This window comes from Scyliorhinus canicula, chromosome 27 (assembly GCF_902713615.1).
Source record: "Scyliorhinus canicula chromosome 27, sScyCan1.1, whole genome shotgun sequence".
Classification (NCBI taxonomy): domain Eukaryota; kingdom Metazoa; phylum Chordata; class Chondrichthyes; order Carcharhiniformes; family Scyliorhinidae; genus Scyliorhinus; species Scyliorhinus canicula.
This window is the reverse complement of record NC_052172.1, coordinates 21,478,501-21,502,688: the sequence shown is the minus strand read 5'-3', so window position 1 is coordinate 21,502,688 and position 24,188 is coordinate 21,478,501. Positions and strand designations below refer to the sequence as shown.

General features: G+C 53.4%; 1 protein-coding gene across 1 annotated transcript in view; it reads right to left on the bottom strand.

Annotated features, from left to right (window-relative positions):
* Nucleotides 1-2,038: 2,038 nt before the first annotated feature.
* LOC119957722 (hypoxia-inducible factor 1-alpha-like) overlaps nt 2,039-24,188 on the bottom strand; it is a 33,204-nt gene continuing 11,054 nt past the window's right edge. The window contains exons 7-13 of the mRNA XM_038785800.1: nt 23,755-23,930; nt 21,440-21,702; nt 14,131-14,223; nt 11,200-11,795; nt 8,799-8,907; nt 7,563-7,686; nt 2,039-2,962 (exon numbers count right to left, since the gene is read on the bottom strand). Of these exons, the coding sequence (XP_038641728.1) occupies nt 2,823-2,962; nt 7,563-7,686; nt 8,799-8,907; nt 11,200-11,795; nt 14,131-14,223; nt 21,440-21,702; nt 23,755-23,930 (1,501 nt within the window). The 3' untranslated portion in view covers nt 2,039-2,822. The remainder of the gene's footprint in view (nt 2,963-7,562; nt 7,687-8,798; nt 8,908-11,199; nt 11,796-14,130; nt 14,224-21,439; nt 21,703-23,754; nt 23,931-24,188) is intronic.

The window sequence follows — 24,188 nt, the reverse complement described above, 5'->3', positions numbered from 1 at the left end:
GGAGGAATCCTGCCCGCCGTATCGGGGACAGTCCTGGGGCCAAGAATCAAACACTCGGGTCAGTAACGAGACAGACTACGGAACTGTTGTTGAAGCTTGTTTTATTTCCCACAGTCAGAATATTCTGTTGATTACACCTTTAAACGACAACACGTTTGATGATGGTGAGATCGCAGATTATATCCCGACTAACCGGCTTCAGAATAAGAAACCATTCCGGTTCGATCGGAGATCCAAAAACCACCTGGCGGCAGAGGCACTGAATCGACGTTCTCTGGGAACGGGGGTGGGGTTTGGGGGTGGGGTTTGGGGGGGGGGGGGGGGTTCAACGTCCGCCGCCCATCCCTCCCTGCGGCCACAAACCACAAGCAGACAGCCCCTGACCTGATTTGGAAAGTTCCCGTCTGCCGCCCTGGCCAGCCATTTTCCCAGCTTCAACATTCCCAAAACGAATAAACAAATAACCTTCAAATAAAATGTTTGTTTAATGCCGCAGTGGTTTTATTTCTCCCCGGCTTTGCGCGGGGAAGAGATTAACGTTTTAATTCCTGAAGACTCCAGGGTGACCCTGGAGGGTTTGTCAAACCCGGAGTCTGTAGCACCATTTGCGAAATTGCCAAGACATTGCAGCAGTCAGCAGTCAGGTTTCGCACTGAGTGGAGTGAAGTAGAAATCTGGTTGTGGATGTTTACCCGGTCAGAACTGAGCTGAGCATGTGGGGTGGGGGGGGGGGTGGGCAGCGTCATTTCTCACCTGCTGCTTTAACCAGTGCCCCAGCCCAATTGATACATTGCCTCCCCCCAATGGCGTAACTGGAGTAAAACCTCAAACCTCACAGGAGCTATCAGACTAAACCTGCCACTGACTCACATGAGCACAAGTGACCACATACTTGGTCAAAGAGGTAGATTTTCGGGAAGGGTCTGGGGGGTGGGGTGGGGGGGGGGGGGTGGAGAGAGAGAGGTGTAGGGGTTTGAGGAGGGACTTCAAGAATTATGGGGACATGAGACCAAAGGTGTGACAGTGTCAGAAGGAACTGAGCGACGGTGTCAGAAAGGGAGGCAGCTCCTTTTCGACTTTCCCCCCACCCCCCCCCCCCTCTGAGTCCTGACCCTCCCCTTCTCCTTCCGCCCGGGTCACTGCGCCACAGAGCTCTGGAGTTCCTGTCTCTCTTTGGGGTAGCTCTGCTGCCTCACAGCGCCAGGGTCCCAGGTTCGATTCCTGCCTCGGGTGACTGTGCGGAGTCCGCACGCTCTCCCCGTGTCTGCGTGGGTCTCCTCCGGGTGCTCCGGTTTCCTCCCACAGTCCAAAGAGGTGCAGGTTAGGTTGGGGTACAGGGATGATCGGGGAGGGGGCCGGGCTCCCTAGCTCTTTCAGAGGGTCGAGATGCAGGCTCGATAGGCGGAATGGCCTCCTCCTGCACTGTCGGAATTCTATGGTTTTAACACATCGGGGCTCCCACTGCCTCAGCAGCAACCCTCTGGGAAAAAGAGCTTCCCAGATGGTCCGGTAGAAGACAGGCCCAACAGAAGTGGCACTCTGTACCGGGGTGGGGGGTGTACAGGAATACAGTGTGTCTGCACTGCCTACACATAGCAGCAAAGACAGAGTGTTGTGTTCCACAGTTGCCAAGTGACTTGATTCCACACTATAAAACAGTCCAAAGATGTGCAGGTTAGGTGGATTGGCCATGATAAATTGTCCTTAGTGTCCAAAATTGCCCTTAGTGTTGGGTGGGGTTACTGGGTAATGGGGGTAGGGTGGAGGTGTTGACCTTGGATAGGGGATGGGGGTAGGGTGCTCTTTCCAAGAGCCGGTGCAGACTCGATGGGCCGAATGGCCTCCTTCTGCACTGTTAATTCTATGTAAATCTATGTAAGACTGGTTTGATTGAAACAAGGAGTAGTGGTGGGCCACTCGGCCCCTCGAGCCTGTTCCATCATTTAATAAGATCATGGCTGATCTCATAGCCTCAAACCCGCATCCCCCCCCCCCCCCCACCCCACCCCGCGATAAAGCATGCAATCTACCCAGTAGGAAATCTTCCAACCTGAATAGACATTTTATTTGAAGAGGAGAATTCCTCTACATGAATTGTTGGCTCAGCTGTGTCTCCCGGGCTCACCTGTCATATAATGAGGCGTTTCCAAAGAATTAACCTCATGTTCCCGTCTGTTTCCTCCCACAGTTAGGAGCTAAAGTTATGAGTAAAGACGGGGGAGGAGACAGAGAGGGGTGTGTGTGGGGAGAGCGAGAGAGCGAGGCAAACATCGAGAGGGGCAAGACACAGAGGGAGAGAGAGACAGACAAAGGTACCATTGACGGAGTGAAACTGACAGACAGAGAGAGAGAGAGACAGAGGCTGACAAACTTGACTGAGAGAGACGGAGAGAGAGACGGAGAGAGAGAGAGAGAGAGGGAGGGAGGGGTGGAGAGACAGACAGATGAATGAGAGTGAGACAAGGATTTCAGCAAAGGGCAAGTCATTCAGTAAATCCCGGATTAAACAGTCACCCTCGAGATTGGCCAGGGGCAGAGTGGGCAAGAGGCTGCAGACTGCAGGGTCCAGCAACTTATTGACCCACCGGGTAGCCTTGCATTTTATTTCTAGTGTATAAAGGTTGTGTTTTAGTGAGGGAGAACGAGCTTCCATCCCTGGCTGTCTCCCTGCCAAGCTCAGGAACTCTGGTACGACTAACCCCCAAAGCACCCCGGATACGCGGAGGTGGTGACTGTTTAATCAAGACAACTTTGACCGGCCCCCAGGGATCAGCTCAGAGTCTTTTAGTGTTTCCGGTGGTGATTTGTACAATGAGGAGGCTTCAGGAGACCTGATCCAGGGCTTTCAGCAGCTCTGCTCCGTGTAGGAGGGGATGCCTGTTCGGAGCCTCAACTTCACAGTCGTAACCGGTCAGCGATGGTGGGCCGGAGATCTCCTTCGCAAGCAATTGCATGGTCAACGCTACAGAGAGAGGACAGAATGTTAGGCTGCATTAAACATTCTCAGCAATTCTGATTTTATTTTGTGATGTCAACTCAGCGGCAACATGTTTGCCTCCGAGTCACCACGTCTTGGGCCCAAAATCCTGGCTGACACTCTCAGTGCAGCACTGAGGGAGCCCCGCACTGTCAGAGGGTCAGTACTGAGGGTGCCGCACTGTCAGAGGGTCAGTACTGAGGGAGTGCCGCACTGTCAGAGGGTCAGTACTGAGGGAGTGCCGCACTGTCAGAGAGTCAGTACTGAGGGAGTGCCGCACTGTCAGAGGGTCAGTACTGAGGGAGCGCTGCACTGTCAGAGGGTCAGTATTGAGGGAGCGCCGCACTGTCAGAGGGTCAGTACTGAGGGAGTGCCGCACTGTCAGAGGGTCAGTACTGAGGGAGTGCCGCACTGTCAGAGGGTAAGTACTGAGGGAGTGTTGCACTGTCAGAGGGTCAGTACTGAGGGAGCGCCGCACTGTCAGAGGGTCAGTACTGAGGGAGTGCTGCACTGTCAGAGGGTCAGTACTGAGGGAATGCTGCACTGTCAGAGGGTCAGTACTGAGTGAGTGCCGCACTGTCAGAGGGTCAGTACTGAGGGAGTGCTGCACTGTCAGAGGGTCAGTACTGAGTGAGTGCCGCACTGTCAGAGGGTCAGTACTGAGGGAGTGCTGCACTGTCAGAGGGTCAGTACTGAGGGAGTGCCGCACTGTCAGAGGGTCAGTGCTGAGGGAGTGCCGCACTGTCAGAGGGTCAGTACTGAGGGAGAGCTGCACTGTCAGAGGGTCAGTACTGAGGGAGAGCTGCACTGTCAGAGGGTCAGTACTGAGGGAGTGCCGCACTGTCAGAGGGTCAGTACTGAGGGAGAGCTGCACTGTCAGAGGGTCAGTACTGAGGGAGAGCTGCACTGTCAGAGGGTCAGTACTGAGGGAGTGCCGCACTGTCAGAGGGTCAGTACTGAGGGAGTGCCGCACTGTCAGAGGGTCAGTACTGAGGGAGTGCCGCACTGTCAGAGGGTCAGTACTGAGGGAGCGCCGCACTGTCAGAGGGTCAGTACTGAGGGAGTGCCGCACTGTCAGAGGGTCAGTACTGAGGGAGTGCTGCACTGTCAGAGGGTCAGTACTGAGGGAGTGCTGCACTGTCAGAGGGTCAGTACTGAGGGAGTGCTGCTCTGTCAGAGGGTCAGTACTGAGGGAGTGCTGCTCTGTCAGAGGGTCAGTACTGAGGGAGTGCTGCACTGTCAGAGGGACAGAACTGAGGGAGTGCCGCACTGTCAGAGGGTCAGTACTGAGGGAGTGCTGCACTGTCAGAGGGTCAATACTGAGGGAGTGCTGCACTGTCAGAGGGTCAATACTGAGGGAGCCCCGCACTGTCAGAGGGTCAGTACTGAGGGAGTGCTGCTCTGTCAGAGGGTCAGTACTGAGGGAGTGCCGCACTGTCAGACGGTCAGTACTGAGGGAGTGCTGCACTGACAGAGGGTCAGTACTGAGGGAGTGCCGCACTGTCAGACGGTCAGTACTGAGGGAGTGCTGCATTGTCAGTGGGTCAGTACTGAGGGAGTGCCGCACTGTCAGACGGTCAGTACTGAGGGAGCTGCATTGTCAGAGGGTCAGTACTGAGGGAGTGCTGCATTGTCAGAGGGTCAGTACTGAGGGAGTGCCGCACTGTCAGACGGTCAGTACTGAGGGAGCTGCATTGTCAGAGGGTCAGTACTGAGGGAGTGCCCGCACTGTCAGAGGGTCAGTACTGAGGGAGTGCCGCACTGTCAGAGGGTCCGTACTGAGGGAGTGCCGCACTGTCAGAGGGTCAGTACTGAGGGAGCCCCGCACTGTCAGAGGGTCAGTACTGAGGGAGTGCTGCACTGTCAGAGGGTCAATACTGAGGGAGCCCCGCACTGTCAGAGGGTCAGTACTGAGGGAGTGCCGCTCTGTCAGAGGGTCAGTACTGAGGGAGTGCCGCACTGTCAGAGGGTCAGTACTGAGGGAGTGCCGCACTGTCAGAGGGTCAGTACTGAGGGAGCCCCGCACTGTCAGAGGGTCAGTACTGAGGGAGTGCTGCTCTGTCAGAGGGTCAGTACTGAGGGAGTGCCGCACTGTCAGAGGGTCAGTACTGAGGGAGTGCCGCACTGTCAGAGGGTCAGTACTGAGGGAGTGCCGCACTGTCAGAGGGTCAGTACTGAGGGAGTGCCGCATTGTCAGAGGGTCAGTACTGAGGGAGTGCCGCACTGTCAGAGGGTCAGTACTGAGGGAGTGCCGCACTGTCAGAGGGTCAGTACTGAGGGAGTGCCGCACTGTCAGAGGGTCAGTACTGAGGGAGTCCCGCACTGTCAGAGGGTCAGTGCTGAGCGAGTGCTGCACTGTCAGAGGGTCAGTACTGAGGGAGTGCCGCACTGTCAGAGGGTCAGTACTGAGGGACTGCCGCTCTGTCAGAGGGTCAGTACTGAGGGAGTGCTGCACTGTCAGAGGGTCAGTACTGAGGGAGTGCCGCACTGTCAGAGGGTCAGTACTGAGGGAGTGCTGCACTGTCAGAGGGTAAGTACTGAGGGAGTGCTGCACTGTCAGAGGGTCAGTACTGAGGGAGTGCCGCACTGTCGGAGGGTCAGTACTGAGGGAGTGCTGCACTGTCAAAGGGTCAGTACTGAGGGAGTGCCGCACTGTCAGAGGGTCAGTACTGAGGGAGTGCCGCACTGTCAGAGGGTCAGTACTGAGGGAATGCCGCACTGTCAGAGGGTCAGTACTGAGGGAATGCCACACTGTCAGAGGGTCAGTACTGAGGGAGTGCTGCACTGTCAGAGGGTCAGTACTGAGGGAGTGCCGCACTGTCAGAGGGTCAGTACTGAGGGAGTGCTGCACTGTCAGAGGGTCAGTACTGAGGGAGCGCTGCACTGTCAGAGGGTCAGTACTGAGGGAGTGCTGCACTGTCACAGGGTCAGTACTGAGGGAGTGCTGCACTGTCAGAGGGTCAGTACTGAGGGAGTGCTGCACTGTCAGAGGGTCAGTACTGAGGGAGTGCCGCACTGTCAGAGGGTCAGTACTGAGGGAGTGCCGCACTGTCAGAGGGTCAGTACTGAGGGAGTGCCGCACTGTCAGAGGGTCAGTATTGAGGGAGTGCCGCACTGTCAGAGGGTCAGTACTGAGGGAGTGCCGCACTGTCAGAGGGTCAGTACTGAGGGAGTGCCGCACTGTCAGAGGGTCAGTACTGAGGGAGTGCCGCACTGTCAGAGGGTCAGTACTGAGGGAGTGCCGCACTGTCACAGGGTCAGTACTGAGGGAGTGCCGCACTGTCACAGGGTCAGTACTGAGGGAGTGCCGCACTGTCAGAGGGTCAGTACTGAGGGAGTGCTGCACTGTCAGAGGGTCAGTACTGAGGGAGTGCCGCACTGTCAGAGGGTCAGTACTGAGGGAGTGCCGCACTGTCAGAGGGTCAGTACTGAGGGAGTGCCGCACTGTCAGAGGGTCAGTACTGAGGGAGTGCCGCACTGTCAGAGGGTCAGTACTGAGGGAGTGCCGCACTGTCAGAGGGTCAGTACTGAGGGAGTGCCGCACTGTCAGAGGGTCAGTACTGAGGGAGTGCTGCACTGTCAGAGGGTCAGTACTGAGGGAGTGCTGCAATGTGGGAGGGTCAGAATGTCGGTCAGGACATGGAGATAACCCATCTACTCCCGTGGGTCAAATGCCCTCACTAACAGCACAGTGGGTGTACCTTCACCTACAGGGAGTGCAGCCGTTCGAGAAGGCAGCTCACCACCACCTTCTCACGGGGCAATTAGGGATGGGCAACAAATGCTGGGCCCGGCCAGCGACGCCCACATTCCGTGAATGAGTTGGAAAAAGAATGCCCCACAACCCAAAGATGTTCAGGATATGTGGATTGGCCACGCTAAATTGTCCCTTAATTGGAAAACGTGAATTGGCTACTCTAAATTTAAAAGTTTAGGTTTTCGTCCTCAATGGGCAGGAATATGCCTCACTCTTAAAGTCATGATTTAATTGGTCTCCCTCTTTGTATATATTCAGGGAGCCCCCACCCCCCCCCACCGGGGTGGTGAATCTCCGGGGTTGGTGATGAGGCTGAAAGGCCCCCAGATTAACCCCATCTCTCTTGAACACCTTGGGAATTTGGGCTTCATTTTTAAAAACGTTTTTACTTATAATTTAGATTACCCAATTCCTTTTTGCCCAATTAAGGGGCAATTTAGCGTGGCCAATCCACCCAACCACAACTTTGGGTTGTGGGGGGTGAAACCCACGCAGACACGGGGAGAATGTGCAAACTCCACACGGACAGTGACCCAGAGCCGGGATCGAACCCGGGTCCTCGGCGCCGTGAGGCAGCAGTGCTAACCACTGCGCCACCGTGCTGCCCCGGAAGTTGGCTTTCATTGTCCGAGTTAAACGTGGAACTCAATTTCAGAACGTTTCGGATGACCAACTCATGGACTTTCTGACCCGGTACCGTAACCATCGTTGTCATTGCTGTTGGTTTTAAACTACATTATAAATAGTTCAAACGGACGATGTTACGCCTGACAGAGAATCAGGATTGCTGGAAAACTGAAATTTAAGACCAGTAGGAAATGATCTTACTCATCGGTGTGGCTGGGAACGGATGTTTCGCCTCTGCACTACTTTTGCTCTTTGCTATTTTCTTCAGCCGTTTCACTGTCACCTGAACCATCTCGGCAACTCTGGAAACATCCGGAATGGAGTCCTGCACAGCCAATTAAATCAAAAGGGTTTAACAACTGGCTCGAAATAAATAGCAGCCATTTTACTAACAGCCATCTAAGCGAGTACCCAACTAATCAATTAACCAGCCAATCGACTTTGCACATTCTCCCCGTGTCTGCGTGGGTTTCGCCCCCACAACCCAAAGATATGCAGGGTAGGTGGATTGGCCTCGCTAAATTGCCCCTTAATTGGAAAAACTGAATTGGGTACTCTAGATTTATATTTAAAAAAATTAACCAGCCAATCGCCCTAGCCAGTCAATGAACTGGCCAGATTTCTAACCTAGCCCACTAACCAAACTAGTCAATTAACCACACTAGCCCACTAACCACACTAGCCCACTAACCAAACCAGCCCACTAACCACACTAGCCCACTAACCAAACCAGCCCACTAACCAAACCAGTCCATTATTCAAACCAGTTAATTAACCAAACCAGCCCACTAACCAAACCAGTCCATTATTCAAACCAGTTAATTAACCACACTAGCCCACTAACCACACTAGCCCACTAACCAAACCAGCCCACTAACCAAACCAGTCCATTATTCAAACCAGTTAATTAACCAAACTAGCCCACTAACTAAACCAGCCCACTAACCAAACCCGCCCATTAACCAAACCAGTTAATTAACCAAGCTAGCCCACTAACTAAACCAACCCACTAACTAAACCAGCCCACTAACTAAACCAGCCCACTAACCAAACCCGCCCATTAACCAAACCAGTTAATTAACCATACTAGCCCACTAACAATACCAGTTGATTAACCAAACTAGCCCACTAACAAGACCAGTTGATTAACCATGCTAGCCCACTAACTAAGCTAGCCCACTAACTAAACCAGTCCACTAACCAAACCAGTTCATTAACTAAAGCAGCCTACTAACCAAACTAGTCCACCTAACCAAACCAGTTCATTAACTAAAGCAGCCTACTAACCAAACTAGTCCACTAACCAAACTAGTCTGTCAGTCAACTTGTAATGAACTGATTATGTGATTACTTGTCTAATTAACCAGTTAATGAAGCAGACAGTCTGCTGTCTCAGCCATTAGTTAGTTTTGGGTGTGTGGGTAGTCCAGCTCTTACCTGTCGGTTGCCATGCTGCACGGAGTGTTTACGTTTTAGATTACGAAGGGCCAACATCTGGGGATTGACTTTCTCCTGGTCTTTCCCAATTGCCCACATGTCCAGCTCCCTGCAGAGTACGAGGCAATCGGTATGGTTACACTCTGGGCTGCAGAGACTTTGCCAACTGTTCAGACAGCACAAGGAGACGTTCTGCCTCCATTGACCCATAAATCAGGAAAAACTGCGCCACATCCAGATTGAAAATCAAAACTAATTTCACAATCCAAAAGGTTAAGCTGGTTGTGAACAGACTGACTGGCCAATAAACAGTTACTGGAGGTGCTCATTAACAAGGGGGTGCCACTGGGTAGGGGCAACACGGAGAGTATTGTCTCCCAGTTACTGGAACTCCTCCATATATCCTCCAATGTGATCTGTTCTTCAACACCTCTTCCCGTCCTGCCTTGAAAGCACTGACATCTTATAGGGTCCAGTCTCGTTGGGGAGTGTGAAGGGAGATAGAGAGAAAACAAGGGAATTATAGACCAGTCATCCTGATGTCGGTAGTGGGGGAAAATTGTAGAAACCCTGATCAAAGATTCTATAGCAGAGCATTTGGAAAACAGTGGCAGGATCGGACAGAGGCAGCATGGATTTATGAAGGGGAAATCATGCTTGACAAATCTACTGGAATTCTTCAAGGGTGTAACTAGTAGAGTTGATGAGGGAGAGCCAGTAGATGTGGTATATCTGGACTTTCAGAAGGCTTTTGATAAAAGTCGCACGTAAGAGATTAGCGTGTTAAATTAAAGCACCTGGGATTAGGAGTTGTGTATTGAGGTGGCTAGAAAACTGGTTGGCAGACAGGAAACAAAGAGTAGGAATTAATGGGTCTTTTTCCAAATGGCGGGCCGTGATTAGTGAGGTACCACAGGGATCGGTGCTGGGACCCCAGTTATTCGCAATATATATATTTTAAATAAATTTCGAGTACCCAATTCATTTTTCCCAATTAAGTGCAATTTAGCTTAGCCAATCCACCTACCCTGCACATCTTTGGGTTGTGGGGGTGAAACCCACGCAGACACGGGGAGAATGTGCAAACTCCACACGGACAGTGACCCAGAGCCGGGATCGAACCTGGGACCTCGACGCCGTGAGGCAGCAGGGCTAACCCACTGCGCCACCGTGCCACCCCTACAATAAATATTAATGATTTAGATGAGGGAACTAAATGTAATATCTCCAAATTTGAGGATGATTCAGAGTTGGGTGGGAGGGTGAGCTGTGAGGAGGATGTAGAGATCCTTCAGTGTGATTTGGACAGGCTGAGTGAGTGGGCAAATGAATGGCAGACGCAGTATAATGTGGGGAAATGGGAGGTTATCTGTTTTAGTAGCAAGAACAGGAAGGCAGATTATCTGAATGGCTAGAAATTGAGAGAGGGGATTGTGAAAAGAGACCTGGGTGTCCTCGTACACCAGTCACTGAAGGTAAGCATGCAGGTGCAGCAGGCGGTAAAGAAGGCTAATGGTATGTTGGCCTTCATTGCGAGAGGATTCGAGTATAGGAGCAGGGGATGTGTTGCTGCAATTATACAGGGTCTTGGCGAGGCCACACCTGGAGTATTGTGTACAGTTTTGGTCTCCTTATCTGAGGAAGGATGTTCTTGCTATGGAGGGAGAGCAGCGAAGGTTTACCGGCTGATTCCTGGGATGGTGGGACTGACGTACGAGGAGAGATTGAGTCGGTTAGGATTGTATTTACTGGAGTTCAGAAGGATGAGGGGGGATCTCATAGAAACCTTTAAAATTCTAACAGGACTGGACAGGGTAGATGCAGGAAGGATGTTCCCGGTGATGGGAATGAGGATATGGAATAAACAATTGGGGACAGAGATGAGGAGAAATTTCTTCATCCAGACAGTGGTCGGCCTGTGGAATTCGCTATCACAGAAAGTAGTTGAGGCCAAAACATTGCAAGAAGCAGTTAGATCTTGGGGCTAAAGGGATATGGGGGAAAGCGGGAACTGAGTTGGATGATCAGTCATTACCACACTGAATGGTGGAGTAGGCTGAATGGGCCGAATGGCCTGCTCCTATTTTCTGTTTCTATGGCACATTTCCATGGACGCTGACCTGGGCATCCCTAATTGCTTCTTGCGAAGGTGGCAGTGAGCGGGCCTTCTTGAACCGCTGTCCAGTCCATGTGGTGTAGGCACACCCACTGTGCTGTTAGGGAAGGCGTCTGTCAAGCTTTGGAGAAAAGATTGTTCAGCCTTTCATCATCATTATCTCCTCTCTGTTCTGATATCTGAATAAATCTTTCCCACGCCCTCTCTCTTTCCTCGTGTCTTTTTTACAATGTGGAGGCCAGAACCAGACATTGTTTCTCAGGTAAAGTAAAGCGACAATGGTACCTCTGTTTGGATGGTGACTGCCGGCTGGTTCCACCTGGGGTTGTGCTCTCAGTTCCAACTGAGTCCAGTCGGTCACTCGGTTCGAGCCCAACTCCATCCATTAACGATTCCGCACCTTGATGACTGGTGCTGGGTATGTGGCTGCTGGGATTCCCCGTCTCGGAGGGACTGACTGTGGTCTGGGGCTGGAATAATGCCAGCAGAACATTCTGCACGGCCAGCGTGAATGCTGGCCCCCCAAAGGCTATCGAGGTGTTGCTGGGGCTCAGAGCTCGGGTCTCGCTGAGGTCAGCTGCGCTGCTGGAACGTTGCAAGGTGACAGGGCCTCCCTGAGGCTCGGGGTCCTGCCTCAGGCTCTGAGTGCTGGGCCGGACAGAGTGCAGACTGCTGGAGCGAGGGCGGAAGGGGGCAGTGTCTGCCTTCTCCTCAGAAGAGTCATCCCTTGTGGCATCTCGGGCATTGGGGTCTGTGTCCGGGTGCTCGTTGCCACAGGCCTGTCCGCCCTTTTCTTCAGCAGATTCGAAGTTAATGAGCTGGAAGTCTTCCTCCATGGAGATATAGGGGGCTAACATCTCCAGGTCCAGCTCTGTAGATACCTGCAAACACAAAGCATTAATCAGCTTCCTCGTTTATTCATAACAATTGCTGCTGAAACCCTCATCCACATTTTGATTCACTCCAGACTCCATCATTCCGACCCTCTCCTCAGCGGCCTACACCCTTTCACCCTCAGCAAATTCCAGCACATTTAAATCTCTTGCTGGTCTTTTAAGACCACTGTCTTCGCTGGCCTACGCTAGCTCCCGGTTAAGCAACCCCTTTGACTTTAAGATTTTCAAATTTGTTTTTAAATCCCTCCCTCGTATCCCACATTATAGGAAGGATGTGGAAGCATTGGAAAGGGTACAGAGGACATGTACCAGAATGTTGCCTGGTATTGAGGGAAGATCTTACGAGGAAAGGCTGAAGGACTTGAGGTTGTTTTCGTTAGAAAGAAGAAGGTTAAGAGGGGACTTAATTGAGGCATATAAGATGATCAGAGGATTAGATAGGGTGGACAGTGAGAGCCTTTTTCCTCGGATCGTGATGTCCAGCATGGGGGGACATAGCTTTAAATTGAGGGGAGATAGATATAGGACAGATGTCAGAGGTAGGTTCTTTACTCAGAGAGTAGTAAGGGCGTGGAATGCCCTGCCTGCAACAGTAGTGGACTCGCCAACACTAAACGCATTCAAATGGTCATTGGATAGGCATATGGACGATAAGGGAATAGTGTAGAGGGACTTTAGAAGGGTTTCACAGGTCGGTGCAACATCGTGGGCCGAAGGGCCTGTACTGCTCTGTAATATTCTATGTCTATGTTCTATGTTCTTGCCTCGTCCCCTCCCTATCTCCGTAAGCGACTCCAGCCATTACAATCCTCTGAGATTTCTGCTCCTCCTCTTGGACATCCCCGATTCCCATCATTCCAACATTGGTGGCCGTGCTTTCAGCTGGCTGCCTGGGGAGGGGGGGGGGGGGGGGGGGGGGGGGGCGGGAGCTCTGGAATTCCCTCCCTGAACCCCTCTGCTTCTCTTGTCTCTTTTTTTTTAAAATAAGTTTTATTGAAAAATTTTGAATTTATACAACAATAACGCACCATAGTAAAATACCAAAAATAACAATAATATTAGCAATCATAAATATTCACCCCACCTCCATGAACAACACAGCATTTTAACAACACAAATTAACACAATATAAAGTTACAGAATAGAAACTACAATAAGGAACATGGCCCTCTGGCCCATGCCTCGCCCTTTCAGTATATCTTTCTATTCCCTATTCTCTCTTACACTCATCTAATTTTCTTTAAAGTTTCTAAACTATTTGCCACTTTCTGTAGCAGCGGGTTCCACATTCTAACCCTCTCTCGGAGTAAATAAATCTCTCCTGATTTCCCCATTGGGTTTATTAGTAGCTAAGCTATATTTATAGTCTCGAGTATTAGGTTCTCCCATCAGTGAGAACATTCTCTCCACATCTATCCACGGTCCTGGAAGATCCCGACCTCTGTTTCTATGCCCTCCAGACAATCACTGGTAGGAATTGGGAACAGTTTCCTGCAATTTCTATACCGATGCTGCATCAATCGCTAATTTCAAAACTGAGATTGAGCGTTATTGGTTATCCAAATGGTGTTAAAGCATACGGGAAAATGGCGAGTGAGTGGAGGCAGGCTGCAGGCGCTCACTGAATGGCAAAATAGACTTGAGGGGCTGAATGGTCACCTTCCTGTTCCTCTCCCCCCTTTTGGGCCCGGATAGCGAGTGTCTGAATCTTGTTGAGGCTGAGGAAATCACAGCCAGCTCCGACCTGGCCCCTCGAACGGAGGATGCAGGGCTGGCACCATCTCGAAGGAGAGAGAGTAGAATTAACATTTCGAGTCCTTTGGCTCCTCTTCAGAACTCAAAAGGGACTCGAAGCGTTAACTCTGTTTCTCTCCTTACAGATTGTGCCAGACCGGCTGAGGTTTTCCCAGCGTTTCACTTTCTTGTTCCAGCAGCCATTGCTTTTTGCTTATTCTCACCTTGACCTTGCCTGGATTTCAGTAACAGGTGATGATCAGGGTCAAGAGTTCTGGCTGATAGGGGCTGGTTTAGCACAGGGCTAAAGAGCTGGCTTTTAAAGCAGACCAAGGCAGGCCAGCGTCACAGGTTCAATTCCCGTACCAGCCTCCCCGAACAGGCACCGGAATGTGGCGACTAGGGGCTTTTCACAGGAACTTCATTTGAAGCCTACTCGTGACAATAAGCGATTTTCATTTCATTTCATTTCCCTGACCTCTCTAATTCAGAAGCAGTGAGTGTTTGTAGAACATCCTGAACCTTGTACGTTCAGAGTCGTGAGCAGGAAAATTGGAGAGGTTAACACTGCGGGAATGTGACTGACCTGGTCTGTCTCAGTCTCCTCAGCTTTGCTGTCGAGTGCAATCAGATTTTGAACAACCTCCATGTTGAAGCAGAAATCCTTAATATCACACTTCTGTAAAGTGGGAAAAAAATTAAACTTTAGGACACCAAAAACACAGCAACACATTTCCCAGTGTTCCCATCGAGCTCCAGAAACCTGATTAACTCCACAGCAACACCATTAACCCACCCAGCAACCTCACTGACCCTTTAACAATACCACTAACCCACTCAACAACCCCAGTCACCCTGACCAACTCCACTGACCCCTCAACCCCAGTCACCCTGACCAACCCCACTGACCCCTCAACCCCAGTCACCCTGACCAACCCCGCCAACCCTTCAGCAACCCGTCACCCTGACCAGCCCCACTGACCCCTCAGCCCCAGTCACCCTGACCAACTCCACTGACCCCTCAACCCCAGTCACCCTGACCAGTCCCACTGACCCCTCAACCCCAGTCACCCCGACCAACCCCACTGACCCCTCAACAACCCCAGTCACCCTGACCAACCCCACTGACCCCTCAACCCCAGTCACCCTGACCAACCCCACTGACCCCTCAACAACCCCAGTCACCCTGACCAGCCCCACTGACCCCTCAACCCAGTCACCCTGACCAACCCCACTGACCCCTCAACCCCAGTCACCCTGACCAGCCCCACTGACCCCTCAACCCCAGTCACCCTGACCAACCCCACTGACCCCATAACAACCCCAGTCACCCTGACCAACCCCGCCAACCCTTCAGCAACCCGTCACCCTGACCAGCCCCACTGACCCCTCAACCCCAGTCACCCTGACCAACCCCACTGACCCCTTAACAACCCCAGTCACCCTGACCAACCCCACTGACCCCTCAACCCCAGTCACCCTGACCAACCCCACTGACCCCATAACAACCCCAGTCACCCTGACCAACCCCACTGACCCCTCAACCCCAGTCACCCTGACCAGCCCCACTGACCCCTCAACCCCAGTCACCCTGACCAACCCCACTGACCCCTTAACAACCCCAGTCACCCTGACCAACCCCACTGACCCCTCAACCCCAGTCACCCTGACCAACCCCACTGACCCCATAACAACCCCAGTCACCCTGACCAACCCCACTGACCCCTCAACCCCAGTCACCCTGACCAACCCCACTGACCCCTCAACCCCAGTCACCCTGACCAACCCCACTGACCCCTCAACCCCAGTCACCCTGACCAACCCCACTGACCCCTCAACAACCCCAGTCACCCTGACCAACCCCACTGACCCCTCAACCCCAGTCACCCTGACCAAACCCACTGACCCCTCAACCCCAGTCACCCTGACCAACCCCACTGACCCCTCAACCCCAGTCACCCTGACCAACCCCACTGACCACTCAACAACCCCAGTCACCCTGACCAACCCCACTAACCCCTCAACCCCAGTCACCCTGACCAACCCCACTGACCCCTCAACAACCCCAGTCACCCCCTTCCCGCACATTCTCCTGTGGAGATGACACTTTGGGCAGGATTTTCCGCTGGCGGAATTCTCCGTTCTTTCCCATGTCCGGGGGTTTCCCGACTGCGTGGAGCTGCCCCACAATGGGAAACCCCATTGACCAGCTGGTGTAACGGAGAATCCCGCCGGCGGGTCGGGCATTAAATGTGTCGCGGGGGGAAGGACAATCCGTCCCATCCTTTGTCAATGTCACATTGTAATAACCTCACCCCTCTGAAATTTTTAATGCTATTTTTATGTCACAAATATCCAAATGGACTCAGGAACTGTGTCCCAGTGAGAGTCAGCACCTTCAGGAACTGTACCCCAGTGAGAGTCAGCACCTTCAGGAACTGTGTCCCAGTGAGAGTCAGCACCTTCAGGAACTGTACCCCAGTGATAGTCAGCACCTTCAGGAACTGTGTCCCAGTGAGAGTCAGCACCTTCAGGAACTGTACCCCAGTGAGAGTCAGCACCTTCAGGAACTGTCCCCCAGTGAGAGTCAGCACCTTCAGGAACTGTGTCCCAGTGAGAGTCAGCACCTTCAGGAACTGTACCCCAGTGAGTGTCAGCATCTTCAGGAACTGTACCCCAGTGAGAGTCAGCAACTTCAGGAACTGTCCCCCAGTGAGAGTCAGCACCTTCAGGAACTGTGTCCCAGTGAGAGTCAGCACCTTCAGGAACTGTCCCCCAGTGAGAGTCAGCACCTTCAGGAACTGTGTCCCAGTGAGAGTCAGCACCTTCAGGAACTGTCCCCCAGTGAGAGTCAGCACCTTCAGGAACTGTGTCCCAGTGAGAGTCAGCACCTTCAGGAACTGCACCCCAGTGAGAGTCAGCACCTTCAGGAACTATCCCCCAGTGAGAGTCAGCACCTTCAGGAACTGTGTCCCAGTGAGAGTCAGCACCTTCAGGAACTGTGTCCCAGTGAGAGTCAGCACCTTCAGGAACTATCCCCCAGTGAGAGTCAGCACCTTCAGGAACTGTGTCCCAGTGAGAGTCAGCACCTTCAGGATCTGTCCCTCAGAGAGAGTCAGCACCTTCAGGAACTGTGTCCCAGGGAGAGTCAGCACCTTCAGGAACTGTGTCCCAGTGAGAGTCAGCACCTTCAGGATCTGTCCCTCAGAGAGAGTCAGCACCTTCAGGAACTGTGTCCCAGGGAGAGTCAGCACCTTCAGGAACTGTGTCCCAGTGAGAGTCAGCACCTTCAGGAACTGTATCCCAGTGAGAGTCAGCACCTTCAGGAGCTGTGTCCCAGTGAGAATCAGCACCTTCAGGAACTGTGTCCCAGGGAGAGTCAGCACCTTCAGGAACTGTATCCCAGTGAGAGTCAGCACCTTCAGGAACTGTGTCCCAGGGAGAGTCAGCACCTTCAGGAACTGTGTCCCAGGGAGAGTCAGCACCTTCAGGAACTGTATCCCAGTGAGAGTCAGCACCTTCAGGAACTGTGTCCCAGGGAGAGTCAGCACCTTCAGGAACTGTGTCCCAGTGAGAGTCAGCACCTTCAGGAACTGTCCCCCAGTGAGAGTCAGCACCTTCAGGAACTGTGTCCCAGTGAGAGTCAGCACCTTCAGGAACTGTACCCCAGTGAGAGTCAGCACCTTCAGGAACTGTCCCCCAGTGAGAGTCAGCACCTTCAGGAACTGTCCCCCAGTGAGAGTCAGCACCTTCAGGAACTGTACCCCAGTGAGAGTCAGCACCTTCAGGAACTGTCCCCCAGTGAGAGTCAGCACCTTCAGGAACTGTCCCCCAGTGAGAGTCAGCACCTTCAGGAACTGTACCCCAGTGAGAGTCAGCACCTTCAGGAACTGTGTCCCAGTGAGAGTCAGCACCTTCAGGATCTGTCCCCTAGTGAGAGTCAGCACCTTCAGGAACTGTGTCCCAGTGAGAGTCAGCACCTTCAGGAACTGTGTCCCAGTGAGAGTCAGCACCTTCAGGAACTGTGTCCCAGTGAGAGTCAGCACCTTCAGGAACTGTGTCCCAGTGAGAGTCTGCACCTTCAGGAACTGTGTCCCAGTGAGAGTCAGCACCTTCAGGAACTGTGTCCCAGTGAGAGTCAGCACCTTCAGGAACTGTGTCCCAGTGAGAGTCAGCACCTTCAGGAACTGTGTCCCAGGGAGAGTCAGCACCTTCAGGAACTGTATCCCAGTGAGAGTCAGCACCTTCAGGAGCTGTCCCCCAGTGAGAGTCAGCACCTTCTGGAACTGTGTCCCAGTGAGAGTCAGCACCTTCAGGAACTGTCCCCCAGTGAGAGTCAGCACCTTCAGGAACTGTGTCCCAGTGAGAGTCAGCACCTTCAGGAACTGTGTCCCAGTGAGAGTCAGCACCTTCAGGAACTGTCCCTCAGTGGGAGTCAGCACCTTCAGGAACTGTCCCTCAGTGGGAGTCAGCAGCTTCAGGAACTGTGTCCCAGTGAGAGTCAGCACCTTCAGGAACTGTGTCCCAGTGAGAGTCAGCACCTTCAGGAACTGTGTCCCAGTGAGAGTCAGCACCTTCAGGAACTGTGTCCCAGTGAGAGTCAGCACCTTCAGGAACTGTGTCCCAGTGAGAGTCAGCACCTTCAGGAACTGTCCCCCAGGGAGAGTCAGCACCTTCAGGAACTGTCCCCCAGTGAGAGTCAGCACCTTCAGGAACTGTACCCCAGTGAGAGTCAGCACCTTCAGGAACTGTATCCCAGTGAGAGTCAGCACCTTCAGGAACTGTACCCCAGTGAGAGTCAGCACCTTCAGGAACTGTACCCCAGTGAGAGTCAGCACCTTCAGGAACTGTACCCCAGTGAGAGTCAGCACCTTCAGGAACTGTCCCCCAGCGAGGGTCAGCACCTTCAGGAACTGTACCCCAGTGAGGGTCAGTACCTTCAGGAACTGTATCCCAGTGAGAGTCAGCACCTTCAGGAACTGTACCCCAGTGAGAATCAGCACCTTCAGGAACTGTATCCCAGTGAGAGTCAGCACCTTCAGGAACTGTGTCCCAGTGAGAGTCAGCACCTTCGGGAACTGTATCCCAGTGAGAGTCAGCACCTTCAGGAACTGTATCCCAGTGAGAGTCAGCACCTTCAGCAACTGGCCCCAGTGAGAGTCAGCACCTTCAGGAACTGTCCCCCAGTGAGAGTCAGCACCTTCAGGAACTGTGTCCCAGTGAGAGTCAGCACCTTCAGGAACTGTCCCCCAGTGAGAGTCAGCACCTTCAGGAACTGTGTCCCAGTGAGAGTCAGCACCTTCAGGAACTGTACCCCAGAGAGAGTCAGCACCTTCAGCAACTGGCCCCAGTGAGAGTCAGCACCTTCAGGAACTGTCCCCCTGTGAGAGTCAGCACCTTCAGCAACTGGCCCCAGTGAGAGTCAGCACCTTCAGGAACTGTCCCCCAGTGAGAGTCAGCACCTTCTGGAACTGTGTCCCAGTGAGAGTCAGCACCTTCAGGAACTGTCCCCCAGTGAGAGTCAGCACCTTCAGGAACTGTCCCTCAGTGGGAGTCAGCAGCTTCAGGAACTGTGTCCCAGTGAGAGTCAGCACCTTCAGGAACTGTGTCCCAGTGAGAGTCAGCACCTTCAGGAACTGTGTCCCAGTGAGAGTCAGCACCTTCAGGAACTGTGTCCCAGTGAGAGTCAGCACCTTCAGGAACTGTGTCCCAGTGAGAGTCAGCACCTTCAGGAACTGTGTCCCAGTGAGAGTCAGCACCTTCAGGAACTGTGTCCCAGTGAGAGTCAGCACCTTCAGGAACTGTGTCCCAGTGAGAGTCAGCACCTTCAGGAACTGTCCCCCAGGGAGAGTCAGCACCTTCAGGAACTGTCCCCCAGTGAGAGTCAGCACCTTCAGGAACTGTACCCCAGTGAGAGTCAGCACCTTCAGGAACTGTATCCCAGTGAGAGTCAGCACCTTCAGGAACTGTACCCCAGTGAGAGTCAGCACCTTCAGGAACTGTACCCCAGTGAGAGTCAGCACCTTCAGGAACTGTACCCCAGTGAGAGTCAGCACCTTCAGGAACTGTCCCCCAGCGAGGGTCAGCACCTTCAGGAACTGTACCCCAGTGAGGGTCAGTACCTTCAGGAACTGTATCCCAGTGAGAGTCAGCACCTTCAGGAACTGTACCCCAGTGAGAATCAGCACCTTCAGGAACTGTATCCCAGTGAGAGTCAGCACCTTCAGGAACTGTGTCCCAGTGAGAGTCAGCACCTTCAGGAACTGTATCCCAGTGAGAGTCAGCACCTTCAGGAACTGTATCCCAGTGAGAGTCAGCACCTTCAGCAACTGGCCCCAGTGAGAGTCAGCACCTTCAGGAACTGTCCCCCAGTGAGAGTCAGCACCTTCAGGAACTGTGTCCCAGTGAGAGTCAGCACCTTCAGGAACTGTACCCCAGTGAGAGTCAGCACCTTCAGGAACTGTCCCCCAGAGAGAGTCAGCACCTTCAGCAACTGGCCCCAGTGAGAGTCAGCACCTTCAGGAACTGTCCCCCTGTGAGAGTCAGCACCTTCAGCAACTGGCCCCAGTGAGAGTCAGCACCTTCAGGAACTGTGTCCCAGTGAGAGTCAGCACCTTCAGCAACTGGCCCCAGTGAGAGTCAGCACCTTCAGGAGCTGTACCCCAGTGAGAGTCAGCACCTTCAGGAACTGTATCCCAGTGAGAGTCAGCACCTTCAGCAACTGTGTCCCAGTGAGAGTCAGCACCTTCAGGAACTGTATCCCAGTGAGAGTCAGCACCTTCAGGAACTGTCCCCCAGCGAGGGTCAGCACCTTCAGGAACTGTGTCCCAGTGAGAGTCAGCACCTTCAGGAACTGTACCCCAGTGAGAGTCAGCACCTTCAGTAACTGTGTCCCAGTGAGAGTCAGCACCTTCAGGAACTGTCCCCCAGTGAGAGTCAGCACCTTCAGGAACTGTCCCCCAGTGAGAGTCAGCACCTTCAGGAACTGTACCCCAGTGAGAGTCAGCACCTTCAGGAACTGTGTCCCAGTGAGAGTCAGCACCTTCAGGAACTGTACCCCAGTGAGAGTCAGCACCTTCAGGAACTGTACCCCAGTGAGAGTCAGCACCTTCAGGAACTGTACCCCAGTGAGAGTCAGCACCTTCAGGAACTGTATCGCAGTGAGAGTCAGCACCTTCAGGAACTGTGTCCCAGTGAGAGTCAGCACCTTCAGGAACTGTGTCCCAGTGAGAGTCAGCACCTTCAGGAACTGTGTCCCAGTGAGAGTCAGCACCTTCAGGAACTGTGCCCCAGTGAGAGTCAGCACCTTCAGGAACTGTGTCCCAGTGAGAGTCAGCACCTTCAGTGGAGGAGTGGAGAACTCTCTAAAAATGGAAAATACATTGTTCAACGGAACATAGGAATATCGGAATTAAGAGCAGAAGTTAACAATTTAGCCCTTCGAGTCTGCTCTGCCATTGAATCAGATCATGGCTGATCTCTTCCTGGTCTCAAATCCACCTCCCTCCCTGTTCCCCTTATCCCTTTAACCCATTTTTAAAATCAGAAATATATCTATCGCCTTCATGAAGCCAGTTAATGATTCAGATTCCACTGCACTATGGGGCAGCGAGTTCCACAAATTCACCACCCTAGACGAGAAATAGTTCCTCCTCATCTCAGTTCCAAATCTACCGCCTCTCAACCTATAACCGTGATTTCTCCTTTTAGATTGCCGGCAAGGGGGAACATTTGGCCTACAATTTACTTTAACAATTCCTTTTAGTATTTTTACACCTCGACCAGATCCCCTCTCATCCTAAACTCCAGCGAGAATAAGTCCCCCCCCCCCCCCCCGGTGACATTATTATCGACAGTGCAAAGTAACTCCTGCCCCTCAATAATTCCACACTCACCATGTCTGAACTTTCATCGTTCCCCAGTCCGGGGATTGTAGCCTTTGGAGTCTTGGCCTTTTTCCTCTCACTCTCCAGGACCTGGTTTAGTGGCTCCGTGTCCTGCCCTTTGCTGCTCTTCCATCTCAATCCCTCTGAATGGCCAAAGATGGGGGACAGAAGTTGGCAGAGTTCGGGGGTACAGAATTCCTCCGGTGGCAATGTCACCTCACCGTCTTCGGAGAGCGTTTTGGTGAAGTGGAAAGCTTTTGAACCCAACCGAGCTAAACACATAAAGGAAGTAAAATCAATGCCACCCAGTCAGAGGGTCAGTACTGAGGGAGTGCCGCACTGTCAGAGGGTCAGTACTGAGGGAGTGCGTCACTGTCAGAGGGTCAGTACTGAGGGAGTGCCGCACTGTCAGAGGGTCAGCACTGAGGGAGTGCCGCACTGTCAGAGGGTCAGTACTGAGGGAGTGCTGCACTGTCAGGGGGTCAGTACTGAGGGAGTGCCGCACTGTCAGAGGGTCAGTACTGAGAGAGTGCCGCACTGTCAGAGGGTCAGTACTGAGAGAGTGCCGCACTGTCAGAGGGTCAGTACTGAGGGAGTGCCGCACTGTCAGAGGGTCAGTACTGAGGGAGTGCCGCACTGTCAGAGGGTCAGTACTGAGGGAGTGCCGCACTGTCAGAGGGTCAGTACTGAGGGAGTGCCGCACTGTCAGAGGGTCAGTGCTGAGGGAGTGCCGCACTGTCAGAGGGTCAGTACTGAGGGAGTGCTGCACTGTCAGAGGGTCAGTACTGAGGGAGTGCTGCACTGTCAGAGAGTCAGTACTGAGGGAGTGCTGCACTGTCAGAGGGTCAGTACTGAGGGAGTGCCGCACTGTCAGAGGGTCAGTACTGAGGGAGTGCTGCACTGTCAGAGGGTCAGTACTGAGGGAGCGCCGCACTGTCAGAGGGTCAGTACTGAGGGAGTGCCGCACTGTCAGACAGTCAGTACTGAGGGAGTGCCGCACTGTCAGAGGGTCAGTACTGAGGGAGTACCGCACTGTCAGAGGGTCAGTACTGAGGGAGTGCTGCACTGTCAGAGGGTCAGTACTGAGGGAGTGCTGCACTGTCAGAGGGTCAGTACTGAGGGAGTGCTGCACTGTCAGAGGGTCAGTACTGAGGGAGTGCCGCACTGTCAGTGGGTCAGTACTGAGGGAGTGCCGCACTGTCAGAGGGTCAGTACTGAGGGAGTGCTGCACTGTCAGAGGGTCAGTACTGAGGGAGTGCTGCACTGTCAGAGGGTCAGTACTGAGGGAGTGCCACACTGTCAGAGGGTCAATACTGAGGGAGTGCTGCACTGTCAGAGGGTCAGTACTGAGGGAGTGCCGCACTGTCAGAGGGTCAGTACTGAGGGAGTGCCGCACTGTCAGAGGGTCAGTACTGAGGGAATGCTGCACTGTCAGAGGGTCAGTACTGAGGGAGCGTTGCACTGTCAGAGAGTCAGTACTGAGGGAGTGCTGCACTGTCAGAGGGTCAGTACTGAGGGAGTGCCACACTGTCAGAGGGTCAATACTGAGGGAGTGCTGCACTGCCAGAGGGTCAGTACTGAGGGAGTGCCGCACTGTCAGAGGGTCAGTACTGAGGGAGTGCTGCACTGTCAGAGGGTCAGTACTGAGGGAGTGCTGCACTGTCAGAGGGTCAGTACTGAGGGAGTGCAGCACTGTCAGAGGGTCAGTACTGAGGGAGTGCTGCACTGTCAGAGGGTCAGTACTGAGGGAGTGCCGCACTGTCAGAGGGACAGTACTGAGGGAGTGCTGCACTGTCCGAGAGTCAGTACTGAGGGAGTGCTGCACTGTCAGAGGGTCAGTACTGAGGGAGCGCTGCACTGTCAGAGGGTCAGTACTGAGGGAGTGCTGCACTGTCCGAGGGTCAGTACTGAGGGAGTGCTGCACTGTCCGAGGGTCAGTACTGAGGGAGTGCTGCACTGTCAGAGGGTCAGTACTGAGGGAGTGCCGCACTGTCAGAGGGTCAGTACTGAGGGAGTGCCGCACTGTCAGAGGATCAGTACTGAGGGAGTGCTGCACTGTCAGAGGGTCAGTATTGAGGTAGTGCCGCACTGTCAGAGGGTCAGTACTGAGGGAGTGCCGCACTGTCAGAGGGTCAGTACTGAGGGAGTGCCGCACTGTCAGAGGGTCAGTACTGAGGGATCTTGCTGTGCATTAATTGGAGTGTGGAATTTCTTACATCCAAGAGAAGATTCACTGGCTCTGAGCTTGTCAAAGACACTGTAGACCCCCCAAAAATAATGACCAGTAACAACCCGCGGCTCCTATCTCTGTGCCCCGCGGGTACCTGTCAACTCCAGCGGTACGATGGTATCTCCAGGAGTTGGTGCCAGCTCTTCCAGTTTCTCGGGGTTATCGTTCCACTGGGTGAGGAGATCCTGGCTTTTCCCGAGATCAGCGGCCAGTTCCCGGATCCCGCGGGTCTGGTCTAAGGAGAAGATGACCGTGTCCTCCAGCACTGCACTGCAGGGGCCGAGAGCAGAGAGGTGGTCAAACATCGGACAAGCAGCTGGCATCGGTTAATACTTGCCGGGATTTTCCATCCCACCTCTCCCTCGACCTCACCCCGTACAGCTTTGTACTTGTGGGAGGAAACCGGAGCACCCGGAGGAGACCCACGCAGCCACAGGGAGAACGTGCAAACTCCGCACAGAGAGTGACCCAATGCCGGAATCAAGGAGAGAGTGGCGGAGAGGTTTCGGGATGGCATTCCAGAACTCG